Below are 14,768 nucleotides of genomic sequence, written 5' to 3' on the forward strand. Positions count from 1 at the left end.
GGAGAAGGGAATTGAAATTTGTTGAGCATCTTTTCTGGGCCAGGCACTCTGCTGGGTATCTCACATATAACCATCTCATCTCCTTCTTGCAACCCTATGAAGAGGTGTTGGGGTTTTAAGATTCCGTTTCACAGAGAAAGAAACTGAGTCTCAAAAAGGCTGTGTACCTGGCTTTGTGCAACAAACTGGGTATAGCAGAAACAGGAATTGGACCCAGATCCAGTTTGGGCCGACACCCATGTTATTGCCCAGTTCCTTTTCTCCCTGCCTCAGGTGCCAACTCAGGGTTCTTGACCTCCCCTGGGAAGAGACTTTGGTCACCACCCAGGTCTAAGCAAAGATAGAAGAATCCATGGGATTGGATTTTGTGCACCGGCCAGCCTTTGGGGAGCTGATAGTAGAAGATGCTTTTCCTGGCAAAGCTCCCTGTGTGCCTACCTGGATTGCCCCAGCAGCACGCATCTCAGCTGCACCTGCAAATATCCCCCCTAGGTCAGGCAGGATTTAGAGAGTCCAGCCAGCATCCATTAACCACTCTTCTTTTAAGAAATATCAATTGCCAGTTTCCTTTATGACTTCTCCCAGCTCATCAAGGCCAGAAAGGTCACTACAAGTGCAAGTGTTCAGAGAGTAGGCATGGAGTAGAGCAAGAGGGGACAGGACCTCACCCACCTAGAAAGACATCTCCTACTTAGTTCACTCTCAATCCACAGCACAGGAAGAAGAAAGTCTCATTCAGTGCTAATAGCCTTTAATGCCTCTCTCTAATATTTGCTAATCTCTCTTCTTAACAAAGAGAGAGCAGACTTCAGGCTCACAGGTAATAGTTTAATTAGAATCTAATGAGATTATTGTGCTTATGTAATATTTGTTTCTACTTTCTATTTGTGGCAGGTGATAATGAATTCTCATTTAACATAGTGTGCTAATATTTCTGTTTACAATTTATTTAAGTGAAGATGAAAAGTGGGTCCATTTAAAAGTAGAGTCACAAAGATATGGCAAAAAAGATGATATTTGAAGGACTGATTTTGGTGAAAATGTAGTTCTTCCACTTAGTATCAGCCTGTTTTCTGGTGACTTCTCTCAGATTTTTAATCTATAAAATGGGATTAATAATAGAGCTTTTTAGGACTCTTATGAAGATTTAATAATAATAATAATAATAATAAATAACTACAACTAATAAGTACTGAGCTTTTTCCATGTGTCACTCCTGGAACAATAACACAGGCTTTTCAACTGTAAAAGTCATGAGCTGAACAAAGACACAATGTTGAATAAAATCAGGTAAGTGAATTAGAACTGTTATCATCACCATCACCATCATCATCACCACCAGATCATCATCATCACCATCAGCACCGTCATATTGCCACCGCTATCACCATCATCATCACCACCATCATCACCATCACCATCATTATCATCATCATCACCACCACCATCACCATCATTACCATCATACCACCACCATCATCATCATCACTATCATCATCATCATCACCATTACTATCATCATCACACCATCATCATCACCACCATCACCATCACCATCATCACCATCATCATCACCATCACCATCATCATCACCACCATCACCATCGTCACCATCATCACCATCATCACCATCACCACCATCACCATCATCACCACTATAGCCATCATCATCACTGTCATCACCATCACCACCACCATCACCACCATCATCATCATCATCATCACCATCATCATCATCATCTCCATCATTTTTGAAAGTGACAGGATTTTTTAAAATTAGCCATGTTACCTGAGTCTCAGTTTCATCATCTGTAAAATGAGCATAGTCTATAAAATGAGGATAATACAGTGATGCTCTTGTGACCAGTGCAGAGTAATTGGCACATAGGAGGATGTCAGCAAGCAATTATCTATTTGTAATGCCCTTAGTGACCGGGGCCAGACCTCCCCCTTGGGTAGGGTCAAAGTCCTAGATAAAGTCCTTTTCCAAATTTCTAATTTTGCCATAAGCCAGACTGGTTCTTCAAGCTGTCTGCTTGAAGAATTGGGCCCTCACAATCTCTTTCTGATTGATTGAAAAATCCCTGTTGGCGGCTGTGATTCTTATTTCAAAGAAGGAAACACATTTATAGGAAAATAAGAGATGAAAGAACATTTTTTTTAGTTTTATTTTTTAAGTTGACATATAGTAAGTGTACATATTTGTGGGGTACATAGTGGTGTTTCTAGACATATATAGTTACCAGATCAGGGTAGTGTATCCATCATCTTGAACAATTATCATTTCTTTGTGTTAGGAGCATTCAATATCCTCCTTTTAGCTATTTGAATCTGTATAATATATTACAGTTACCTACAGTCATCCTACAATACTATAGAACACTAGAATATATTTCTCCTATCTAGCTGTGATTTTGTGTCCTTTAACAACTCTCTCCCTATCTACCCGCTTACCTCCCCACAAACCCTTCCCAGCCTCTAGTATGCTCTATTCTACTTTCTACTTTTATGAAATCTTTTTTTTTAGCTTCCACATATGAACAAGAACATGTGATATTTGTCTTTCTGTGCCTGGCTTGTTTCACTTAACGTCCTCCAGTTCCATCCGTGTTGCCACGAATGACAAGACTTCATGCTTTTTTATGTCTGAATAGTATTCCACTGTGTATATATACCACATTTTCTTTACCCATTTGTCTGTTTTGGACATGTAGGTTGATTCCCTCTCCTGGCTATGGTGAATAATGCTACAGTAAACATGGGGTACAGATGTCTCTTTGATGCACTGATTTCCTTGGGATAAATGCCCAGTAGTGGGATTGCTGGATCATACGGTAGTTCTATCTGTAGTTTTTTGAGGAAAGTTCATACTGCTCTCCATAGTCGCTGCACTAGTTTACATTCCCACCAACAGTGTCTAAGAGTTCCTTTTTTTTTTTTTTGCATCCTTGCCAGCACTTTTGTTTTTTGTCACCCCATCCTACTGGAGTGAGATGATACTTCATTGTGGTTTTGATTTGCATTTCCCTGATGATTAGTGATGTTGAACATTTTTTCATGTGTTTGTTAGTGAAAATGTTTTAAGGATGGCACTATTATTTGTTTTAAGAAGTCATTTATTGGCCGGGAGTGGGGGCTCACGCCTGTAATCCCAGCACTTTAGGAGGCCGAGGTGGGCAGATCACGAGATCAGATGGAGACCATCCTGGCTAACACAGTGAGACCCCGTCTCTACTAAAAATACAAAAACAAAATTAGCTGGGCGTGGTGGTGGGTGCCTGTAGTCCCAGCTACGTGGGAGGCTGAGGCAGGAGAATGGTGTGAACCTGGGAGGCGGAGCTTGCAGTGAGCAGAGATTGCACCACTGCACTCCAGCCTGGGCGACAGAGCAAGACTCCATCTCAAACAACAACAACAACAACAACAACAACAAAAAAGTCATTTATTTTTATATGGATTAAAAAAGTAGTGCTCAACCATGGTAGAAAATTTGGAAAATATAAAATCCTCTTACCTAGCTGTGATGGTTAATATTTAGCCATATTTCCCTTTTATTTTTACAGCAGTTTAGAATGGTTCACACAGTTGATATCACACAATGATATCATTTTCTAATCTGCTTTTCACTTAGCATTCAAATGTAAGCATTGTCCATGGTATGCAGGGTCTTCGTTGCTTATTTTAAATGGCCTTATAATAGTCCAGAGAGTGGCTCTCCATTGATTCTTTAATCCCTTCTGGTTCCTCTTCCCATCCCATTACATTCCAGCCACACTGGTTTGCTTGGCATTCCTTTTTTTTTTTTTTTTTTTTTTTTTTTTTTTTGAGAAGGAGTCTTTCTCTGTCCTCCAGGCTGGAGTGCAGTGGCACGATCTCGGCTCACCGCAACCTCCACCTCCTGGGTTCACGCCATTCTCCTGCCTCAGCCTCCTGAGTAGCTGGGACTACAGGTGCCTGCCAACACGCCTGGCTAATTTTTTGTATTTTTAGTAGAGATGGGGTTTCACCGTGTTAGCCAGGATGGTCTCGATCTCCTGACTTCGTGATCCACCCGCCTCGGCCTCCCAAAGTGCTGGGATTACAGGCTTGAGCCACCGTGCCCGGCCTGCTTGGCATTCCTTTAACACACCATGCTCATTTCTGCTCCAGGACCTTTGCCCTGCCTCCTCCTTCAACCCCTGAAGCACTTCCCTGGTTCTTTATATAGTAGCTCCTTCTCATGCTTCATAGCTCAGTTAATATATCACGTCTTCAGACAGAGCCCACTTTGACCACCATAGACACCAAACAACTCCTTCAGTCTCTTGATCTCAGCACCCTGCTTTAGTTTCTGTTTGGCAGAGGGCAGAGGGAACTTTATAATTTTATGGCTGAAAATGACCTTACCTATTTGTTTACTTGTCTATTGTCACACTCCCTGAATGGACTATAAGCTCCACGAGGACAGGCACCTTGTCTGTCTTGCTCATTGATTTCGGTGACAGACACAGTGCCTGTCACGTGGTGGGAGCTCAGTCAACACGTACAGAGTAAGCAGATGGCTGGTTAGATGGTTGGATGTGTGATATGTAGCAGGACGAGCCGCAGACAAAACTCCTCAGACACTGGATTAAAGAAGGAAGAGGTTTATTCTGCCGGGAGTGTTGACAGACTTGCGTCTTAAGAGCCGAGCTCCCCGAAAAAGAAATTCTTGGCCTTTTTAAAGGTTTATAACTTTAAGGGGTTCACATGAAAGGGTCATGGTAAATCGAGCAAGCCGGGAAACATGACTGGGGGCTACATGCATCAGCTAACAGAATAGAAAGTTTTGCAATGCTTTCTCATACAATGTCTGGAATTTACAGATAACACAAGTAGTTTAGGTCAGGGGTTGATGTTATTATTATTACTTTTAAACTCCTAGGGCCAGGTGGTGGTGCCAAGGTTGTCTGGCTATTTATCTTACTTCTGTTTCTTTCTAACTTTTTGCTTTCTCTTTCCTCCTGTCTTGTGAACTAGGCAAGGTTGGGGGGAGGAGGGCAGCAGGAGTAGTAGTGGTCTCCTTCCTTAATTGGATGAGGAGTTGAAAGGATAGGTAGGCGGCTTGCAGGGGATAGTGCATGCCTGGATGGATAGGTAAATGGATACGTGGGTGGGTGAATCAATCATAATTTTACCAACCATTCCCCAATTTCACAGAGTGCTTCCCCATGATATTTTTAATCGCTTTGAAAAAGTAAGCAATGCAAATGGCAAGGAAGTTGGATAGCAAGTCTCTTGGGAAACCTGACTCCTCCAGGGCCATTGCCTAGGGGCCCAGGCCTGGGCAGTTGTCCAAGCTCCCGGCTGAGGGGGCTGGCCTGGAGATTGGGAGGGTGCTGAGATTCTCCGAGGTCCTCTCGGGCATTCATTCACCCCATGCCCAGGGCCTCACTGCCATGCCTCTGTTTTGTCCCCTTTGCAGTGGGTCGGAAGCAGTTCATGAGGTTTGAATGGGCAAACTACGCAGCTGAGGCCCTGGGCTGCGAGTATGAGGAGCTGAACACGGCCACCTTCAAGCACCACCTTCGACAGATCATCCAGCAAATGACGTTTGGGCCAAGCCGAAGGGGCCTCGAGGATGAGGAAACCAGCTCAGGTACATGGCTGCTGCCTCTTTGGGTGAGCTGGGCCCCCTTCTGGGCCAGCTTCTGGGGATACACCAGCTTTAACTTTTTATCAAAGATTTGTTAAGGGCCTACGCTGTGAAGGCCTGTGTTAGATGCAGGGGAAGCCATTGTGGGTGGAAAGGGACATTGTTTCTACCTGGTCAATGCTAATGCTCAAATAATTACCTCCGTTCAGTGGCCATGAAGGCTGCTGAAACCTGGCAGGGAGCCCCGCACTGTGGGGAGGGGACGCCGTGGACAGGGCCAATGGACCAATGCATTTCCATTGGATTTCATGTTTGTTGAGCACCTACTAGGTAGGGGAAAGACTAGTCTTTCTGTTTGAGGGATGGAAATAAAGCCCGAATGGCTGGTGCGAGGTGGAGGGATGGGAGAAGATGAGGGTGGAGAGCAAGGTGTGGTCAGCTCACTAAGGGTTTATAAACGAGGGCTTTTATTCTCAGACTCTTGGGAAGCCCTGGAGTGGCTTAGGCAGGGGGATGGCATGATTTGGCTTTTAAAAAGTTCAGCCTGGATGAAGGTTGGGGAGTGAGTGGGAGAAGGGAGACCCACTGGGAACCTATAAAAATCACCAGGTGATAGGTGGTGGTGGGAAGTGCTGGTGGAGACGGGGCGAGGTGGACAGATTCGGGGCTAGTTTACAAGCTGAGGTGATAGCATGGGCCCTAAGAGAAAGACAGAGACCAGCAGTGGCCGCTAGGATTTTGGCCTCAGCAGCTGGAAGAATGAGGACGCTTTGAACTGCCGTGGGGGAAAAGCAGGAGGACTTTGTACTGTACCTGCAAGGATGTGATCTGCCGGGTCCCAAGTGTGCAGCCTCTGTGCATCTTTGGGAGCTCTCTAAGAGCAGCTGTCCTTGAGACAGCAGAGTTTGGGGTTAATGAGTAGAAGTGTTGTGAGCTGTGATTTTGGGGCCCATCTCTTGGAGCTCCTTTGCACCTTTGGAGCTGCTTCCACCTTCCAGGGAGTTCGGCGTGAGGACTGATGTCACTTGGACACCATTGGCCCTCTGTCTCCTTTCAGGTCTGTGCTCTGGTGTGAACTGTGGTTTTCTTGAAGATTTACCTCTCCTCTTTGACATGCACACACATTCACAGAAGCATGCACACACATGCTTGCACACACCATGTGTGCATACACACATGCACACACCACACATATGCACAGCACAACTTGTGTATGCACAAGTGTGCACAGATACCACAGAATCACACACATGAACACACATGCACAGACACTGGCATACATATACTACAAGCATGCACACCACACACACACAGATATGCATGGCACGTGTGTGTGTAAACGTGCACAGATATATATATATAACACATACACATACCATACAACTACACACATATGCATAGACACAAGCACACCTGTGCACACATATGCACAGGCACAGACACCACACACATACTTAAGGATGGGTGCATCACACACAGGCACAGACAGATGCAGTCACCACTTTGAGTCTGAGTTAACCTCTCAGGCTGAGGTCTCAAGAGTAGACATTAAGCAGGCAGGGGACCTTCGGGCTTAGGAGAGATGCTGGGAGGCTGTGGGTTGCCTAGCAACAGCCCAGGTTGGGGGTGGATTCCGAGGAGGGGTGGGAAATGCTTTCGGGGCTGCAGTGGGCTGCCTGGAATGTACAAGCAGAATTACTCCTCCAGGCACTAGTGCGCACCGATTTGGAAACTGTGTTTTCAATTTTTAGATGGAACTAAAACTTAAGGGACGGAATTTGTGATCTGACCCCCTACACTCCTCACTCTGCTTTGTTCAGTGCACCCTAATCAAGGCTGGTGATTTTAATGGGATGCACATACGTATGTGTGTGTGTGTGTTCGAGCAAAATCAAGTCCACAACTGTAATTATAGTTTTCGAGCCTTTATATTCCTCCTAACGTTCTAGGTAGGCACTTTTCCAATCTCATTCAGTATTCTTCATACCTGACTTTAAGCATTCCTTTGTATGGGTAGACTACAAATTACCTAACCCATTTTCTATTGTTGGGCACTCAAATCATTTCAAAAAGTGATTTTTGCCAATTTAATCAACAATTGGAAGAATCTGTGTCCCCAGAAAGCTTTATTTCTCTGAATATTTCATTAGAATAAAAGCCTAGGAGTGAAATTATTAGGTCCCAGTATACGAACACTTTATGGCTTCTAATACAAAATTGTCAAATTTCTCTCCAGAAAAAGGGAATCGTAAACATTTACTGAGTGTCTACTGTGTGCCAGACACTGGCAATTTAAAGGTCAACAAACCCAGGGACAGCGCCTATCTTCAGGGCGCGCCGAGCCTCATGAAGGAGACACGGGTTAATAAAATAACTATACTAGAAAGATTATGCTATGGGAAGTGCTATTAGAAGCAACACAGAGCTGGGAATTGGCCTAGTGGTGGTGATGGTGGTGGTCAAGGAAGGCTTTCCTGAGGAGGTGACGTTTGGGCTGAACCCTGAGTGATGAGCAGGAGCTCACTCTGGAGTGAAGGTAGGGCAGGTTACATAGGACGCTGTAGGTCCTGATAGGACACTTAGACTTTGTCCTAAGAACCTGGGGAAATAATTTCAGCAGTGGGGGGATTTGGCAAGAAAAGAAGGATTTTCTAAATTGAGTGGTCCCTACTGCTCTGCAGTGATGTCCTTGGCCCCAGGCAAGATCCCTAACCACGAATGCTGATTCTGTTCTCTTTCCCAGGGCTCAAGATGACGGGAGTGGAGTGTGTGGAGGGGATGGCCTCAGGCTTGTACCAGGAGCTCTTTGTGGCCGTGGTCTCACTCATCAACAGGTAACGAGGCCTCTTCCTAGGCACACAGTTGGCCTCTTGCAGGTGCACAGATGAATTCACATACCGGGCAGTTGAGCAAAGTGGCAGTTTTTGAGTTGGCGAGAGGGTTTCTAAGGTGGACAGTGCTGGGTTTAACTTCCACCTTGGCCACTCACTGGCTGTGTGGTTGGTAAATCAGTTCACTTCTTTGGTCTCCCTTTCCTCATCTGTACAATAGCTCTCTCCCCAAGGACTGTTGTGAGGATTAAAAGAAATAATGAATTTGAATAACTCTTCCTGGCCAAGCGTGGTGACTTATGCCTGTAATCCCAGTACTTTGGGAGGCTGAAGTAGGAGGATCACCTGAGATCAGGAATTGAAGACCAGCCTGGCCAACATGGCGAAAACCTGTCTCTACTAAAAATTACAAAAATTAGCTGGGCGTGGTGGTGGGCACCTATAATCCCAGCTACTCAGGAGGCTGAGGCAGGGAGAATTGCTTGAACCTGGGAAGCAGAGGTTTCAGTGAGCCAAGATCGCACCACCACACTCCAGCCTGGGCGACAGAGCGAGACTGTCTCAAAACAAAACAAAACAAAACAAAACAAAACAAATTCTTCCTAAAAGTGATTGTAAAAATACCAATAATAAAACGTAAGTACTTTTGAGTGTCTACTGAGGGCCAGGGATTGCACTAATTGTGTAACCTGCTTTGCATCATTGAATACTCACACGGGCCCATTGTACAGAGGAGGAGGCTAAAGGTTGAAGGGGTAGAACCGAGATGCAAACACAATGCCACATTCTCATCTCATACCTTCAGTTCCCCTGAATAGCCCAGCACATTGCTCTCATCCATTTATTTTTCAAAATTGTCTTGCTGGGGATGGGAGCAACATGGTAGAAATTTGGAGTGGGCTGGGATGTGCCTCTGATGTGTGTCTGCGGGGCTGCAGGCACCAGGAGCCTCTGTTTTCCATCGTTATGCACAACGCACTGAGCCCATGCTTGGAAACCCTTTAAGCAGGTTTTTCAGCAGAGCTAATCCAGAGCCTAGGCAAAGGCTTGCCTTCCTCCTCTGTGAAAGCAGAAAGCATAATTAGGCTTCTGAAATCCTATTAAAGGGATGAGGCTGGTGCGTAGCAACAGAGCAGCCGGGTTTCTCCAAGTTGTCGTGGACACAGAATCAGCTCCCTCTGACGCTGCTGAAGTAATTACCATCTGAGCCCACAGACATATTATCTAGAAACCAAGGGGATCATTTGTGCTTAGAGAGGGAGTACTGGGGGTGGGAAATGAACTGCTGGCGGAGGAAACTGCCTTCACCAGTGAAGGGCAGCTGCTTCGAGGTTTGGGTTCTCAGAGGCCACATCTGTGAAATGCTTTATTGATGATCAAAGTACCTACTACAGCGTTTAAAAGCACCTAGTAGGTTTCTGTCTTGCCAAGAATGAACTGACTTCATCTTCTTGCATGTCTATATGGTGGCTGCTCTTACTATCCCCATTTTATAGTTGGAAAACCTTGGCAAACAACAGAAGAACCAAGATTCAACTAAGGGCCCTCCAAAGCTCCTAGCTGATCATACTCATGGTGATGAGAGCAGGTGGCATTTACTGAGCACTAACCACATGGCAAACTTTGCTTTCACAGCCATGGAAGCTTATCACACCCAACCCTCACAACAGCCCTCTGAGCTAGTCACCATCATTAACTGAGACGGTCGAGGCTCAGAGAGGTTGGGCAACTCTCCCAAGACGCACATCCCCTCTGTCACAGAGCAAGGATTGAAGCCCACATGTGACTGGCTCCAAAGTCTCTTAAGTCCTGAATTTTGATGTGAATAATCCCTGTTCTGTCCACCCCTACAGATTCATCAGGAGAATTCAAGGAGGTGATAGCTTGTAAGAATTTTGTAAACTGACGTATTAAATAAAATAGTTTTTTGATTTTAATAGGCCTCTGAAGAAAGAAAAGGAGGGCCTAGGCTTCACATGGTAGCCAACTTCTGGGTGACCTTAAACTAGTCATTTTTTTTTTTTTTTTTTACTTTGGGCCAGTGGGAGGCAGTTTAATTCCTTTAGTCCTTATAGCTATCCCTGGGATAAGCCTACTCACCCCCATCCTTATTTAACAGTTGGGGAAACCCCTGCTCAGAGAGGTTAAGTAGCTTGCCTGAGGTCACACAGCATGTAAGCGGTGAGCTTGGTTTTGAAACCAGGTCTGCTGGAGGCTTGGATCAGTGTTCTCCTAGATTCCACACCATCTCAGACATTCCACCTCTCTCTTCCGTCCCTAGATCCTTCTCCTCCCACCATCTCTCCATGGCTTCCATCATGGTGGTGGACTCTCCAGGCTTCCAGAACCCCCGGCACCAGGGCAAGGACCGGGCGACCACCTTTGAGGAGCTGTGCCACAACTACACCCATGAGCGCCTGCAGCTGCTGTTCTACCAGCGGACCTTTGTCTCCACGCTACAGCGATATCAAGAGGTAGGCCTGGGCTGGAGCAGGGCCTTCACCAGAGCGCTGTGGGCGGTGTGAGGTCAGCTGGGAAGGGATGGGATTCTCATTCCCCAGTAGCCTGCAGCTTCACCCTGTTCGGTTCACCAGAGAACAAAGCCCTTTCCCCGGACCTGGTTCCCCAGACCTCTGTTGCTCCCTCCACAGCCCAGCCTCCCCCTGCCGCCCTTCTGAACCCTGCAGCCCAGAAGCACCAAGGAACTTGGGCTTCCCCAGTCCTTGCTTCCACGGCTGTCCTTTCTTTGGGGTGACTGCTTCATCCTCTCCCACTTCACTTAAGCAGAAGGCTCCTCCAAGGGTCAGTCTGCATCTGCCCAAGAGGGGAATGCCGTTCGAGTCCTGTGGGTGGGTGGAAGCTGTGGGCTCCACACCCCTCTGCAGTGCAGCACGGTGAGTCTCACAAAGTTGAAGCTGCATGCACCACAAAACCCAGCAATTCCTCTTCTAGGAGGCACCTGAGAGAAACTATGTGTGAACCAGGAAGCATGTACAGGCATGATCCTGCCAGCCCTTCTTTTCCCATAAAAAAAAAAAAGATTAAGTTGAAATATAAGGCCAGGCATGGTGGCTCATGCATGTAATCCCAGCACTTTGGGAGGCCGAGGCAGGCGGATCACCTGAGGTCAGGAGTTCAAGACCAGCCTGACCAACATGGCAAAACCCCATCTCTACTAAAAGTACAAAAATTAGCCAGACTCAGTGGCGCACACCCGTAATCCCAGCTACTTGAGAGGCTGAGGCAGGAGAATCGCTTGAACCTGGGAGGCGGAGGTAGTGGTGAGCCAAGATTGCGCCACTGCACTCCAGCCTGGGTGACAAAGAGAGACTCCATCTCAAAAAAAAATAATAATAATAAAAAAATAATATAATAATAAAATAAAATTTACAAAGAAAAGTACATAAACCAGAAGCACATAGCTCAGTGAATTTACCCAAATGAACATACATGTGTCTCTATCACCTGCGTGAAAATGAGAGCATTTTCAGTTCCCCGTATGACTCCCACCTTCTTCCCTGAAGGTGTGACCACTTTTATTCCAACAAGTACCACTGGCAGAATATTAAAAATGGCCATATTTGTTCATAAGTTGAATAATTTAGAATAATAGGTATTGAAGTTACAGTCATTTCTTTGGTTGGCAATAAAAATAAAGCACCAACATAAATGAATCTGAAGCAGATGACGCTGATGAAACCTGAGGTCTGATCCTACTCTGTCGCTTATTGGCTGTGTGGCCTTAGGAAAGACACTCACCCTCTCTGACCCTCAATTTTTTTACATGGAAAACAGAGGTAATAATACTTTTGTATCAGTTATGATTTGCCATAATAATGCTGCATAATAAACTACCCCCAAATGTAGTGGCTTAGAAAAAATCTTTGGTTGTTGCTTGCAAGTGTCTGGATGGCCTGGGCAGCTCTCTTGGTCCAGGATAGTTCTTGAGCTTGTGTTCGGATTCAGGTGTAGGTTGGGGTAGACGGCTCTGATGATCTTGGTGGGGCTCGCTCATGTGTGGGATCAGCTGGCCGTGAGCGGATCTAGGCAGGCCTTGTCTGGGGTAACCTTGTCCCTGTTCCGCAAATGTCCCATCCTCCAGCAGGCTAGCCTGGGCTGTCCTCATAGTGCTGGGCAGGGTTCCAAGAGAGCAAGCAGAAGCGTGCAGGGGACCTTGAGGCCTAGACTTGAGGCTTGCACAGAATCACTTCCACTGTGGTCTGTGAGTCATAACAGGTCTGAGGCTGAGCATGGATTCAAGGGGTAGGAAAACAGGCTCCACTTAATGATGGAGGCACTGCAGTGTCACTCTGCAGACAGTATGGATATAGGGAAGTGCAGAGAACCGGGGTTGTTTTTTGTTTTTTGTTTTTTTTTTGAGAAGGAGTCTCGCTCTTTCATCCAGGCTGGAGTGCAGTGGCGTGATCTCGGCTCACTGCAGGCTCCGTCCCGAACCGGGGTTGTTTTATGATCATTGTTATCAGACTCCCCAAAGGGGCCGTTTTGAACATTTAATGAACAAGAATAAAGAGTGTAACAGCTATTTTATTTTTCCCATAATATTTCACTTATTTCTGATTATCAGTGTAATACATTTTTCATTAAAACACTGGAAAGTTCATATAAGTACAAAGAAACTAAAGATACCGTCTCCTTTAGCCCTTCTATCCAGAGGCAATCACTGTTACTATTCTGTTTTTTTGTTTGTTCGTTTTTTGTTTTTTACCATTTTCCCTTTATTATGTTGTCTCTGGATTTTGGATCCTCCTGTATACATAAGTTTGTCGTCTGTCATTTTCCTCACAGTATTACATTATTCACATAACCTCCCTCCACTTACAAATCTTAGTAAACCTGCTTGCAGTGGTTAGATCTGATTGTATTCCCTCTCCTGTCGACATCAGGGTAGTTTCTAAGTTCGAGGCTTTGTAAACAATACTGCGATGAACATCTTTGCCCACAGAATTTCCTAGACATTTCTGGTGACTTTTTAAAATTTTTTGTTTTTTAGTTGGAGGTTCGCTCTTGTCGCCCAGGCTGGAGTGCAATGGAGCGATCTTGGCTCACTGCAACCTCTGCCTCCCGGGTTCAAGCGATTCTCTTGCCTCAGCCTCCCAAGTTGCTGGGATTACAGGCGCCCGCCACCATGCCCAACTAATTTTTGTATTTTTAGTAGAGATGGGGTTTCACCATGTTGGCCAGGCTAGTCTCGAATTCCTGACCTCAGGTGATCCACCTGCCTCGGCCTCCCAAAGTGCTTGGATTACAGGCATGAGCCACAGCACCTAGCTTCTGGTGACATTTTTGTGGCAACTATTATTCCCGATAGTTTACACTTGTTACTTCCAGCACTGAACACTCAGCCTAGCAGTCATTAGGTTCTCAGTAAATATTTTAAAAGTCTGGACTGAGTTATCAGTTTCTGATAAAGCTCTCAGCGTGATGGCTGACACCCTGCATGATAAGCAGAATGTCATTGGAACGTTCGTTGATTTACAGTCTTTCTTCCCACACAAAGGCTGAAAGGTGATGAATAAACAAACAACCCCATTAGCAACTGGAAAAATTAATTAAACAGACATTTCTCCAAAGGTTTACAAATGCACACAAAAAGAAGCTCACCATCACAAATCGTAAGAGAAACGCAAATCCAAACCACATTGAGACACCACCTCCCACACACTATAATGGCTACTAAAAAAAAATCAGAAAAGAACAAGTGTTGGGGTGATATGGAGAAATTTGAACCCTTGTGCAGTATTGGTGGGAATGTAAAATAGTGCAGCCGCTGTGGAAAACAGAATGGTGGACCTCAAAACCTAAAAAAATAGAATTCCCATGTGATTCAGCAATTCCATGTCTGGGTATATACTCAAAAGAATTGAAATCAGAGACTCAAACGGGTATTTGTGCACTAGATTGCAGCATAATTCACAATAGCTGAAAGGCAGAAGCAACTTGTGTGGATTGCAATTGACAGGCAATGGACAAGCAAAATGAGATATGCACATTACAAGATACGCACTTACTGGGAAGTATTATTCAGCCTTCAAAAGGAAGCACATTCTGACAAAATGGTACAGGCTGGATGAACCCTGAGGACATTATGTTAAGTTATGTAAGTCAGACACAAAAGGACAAATACTGTATGATTTCACTTACATAAGCTACTTAGAAAAGTCAAGATCAGAGGCACAGAAAGTAGAATGCTGGGGGAGAAGGAAACAGGGAGTCAAGTCTCATGGGTACAGAGATTCCGTTTTGAAAGACGAAGAAAGTTCTGGAGATGGTTGGTGGTGATGGGTGCACAACAACATGAATGT

General features: G+C 45.3%; 1 protein-coding gene across 1 annotated transcript in view; it reads left to right on the plus strand.

Annotated features, from left to right (window-relative positions):
• MYO18B (myosin XVIIIB) overlaps positions 1-14,768 on the plus strand; it is a 269,290-nt gene that overhangs the window by 58,354 nt on the left and 196,168 nt on the right. The window contains exons 12-14 of the mRNA XM_030816000.1: positions 5,444-5,617; positions 8,358-8,448; positions 10,727-10,919. Of these exons, the coding sequence (XP_030671860.1) occupies positions 5,444-5,617; positions 8,358-8,448; positions 10,727-10,919 (458 nt within the window). The remainder of the gene's footprint in view (positions 1-5,443; positions 5,618-8,357; positions 8,449-10,726; positions 10,920-14,768) is intronic.

The sequence above is a fragment of the Nomascus leucogenys genome, chromosome 7b, assembly GCF_006542625.1.
Source record: "Nomascus leucogenys isolate Asia chromosome 7b, Asia_NLE_v1, whole genome shotgun sequence".
NCBI classification, from domain to species: domain Eukaryota; kingdom Metazoa; phylum Chordata; class Mammalia; order Primates; family Hylobatidae; genus Nomascus; species Nomascus leucogenys.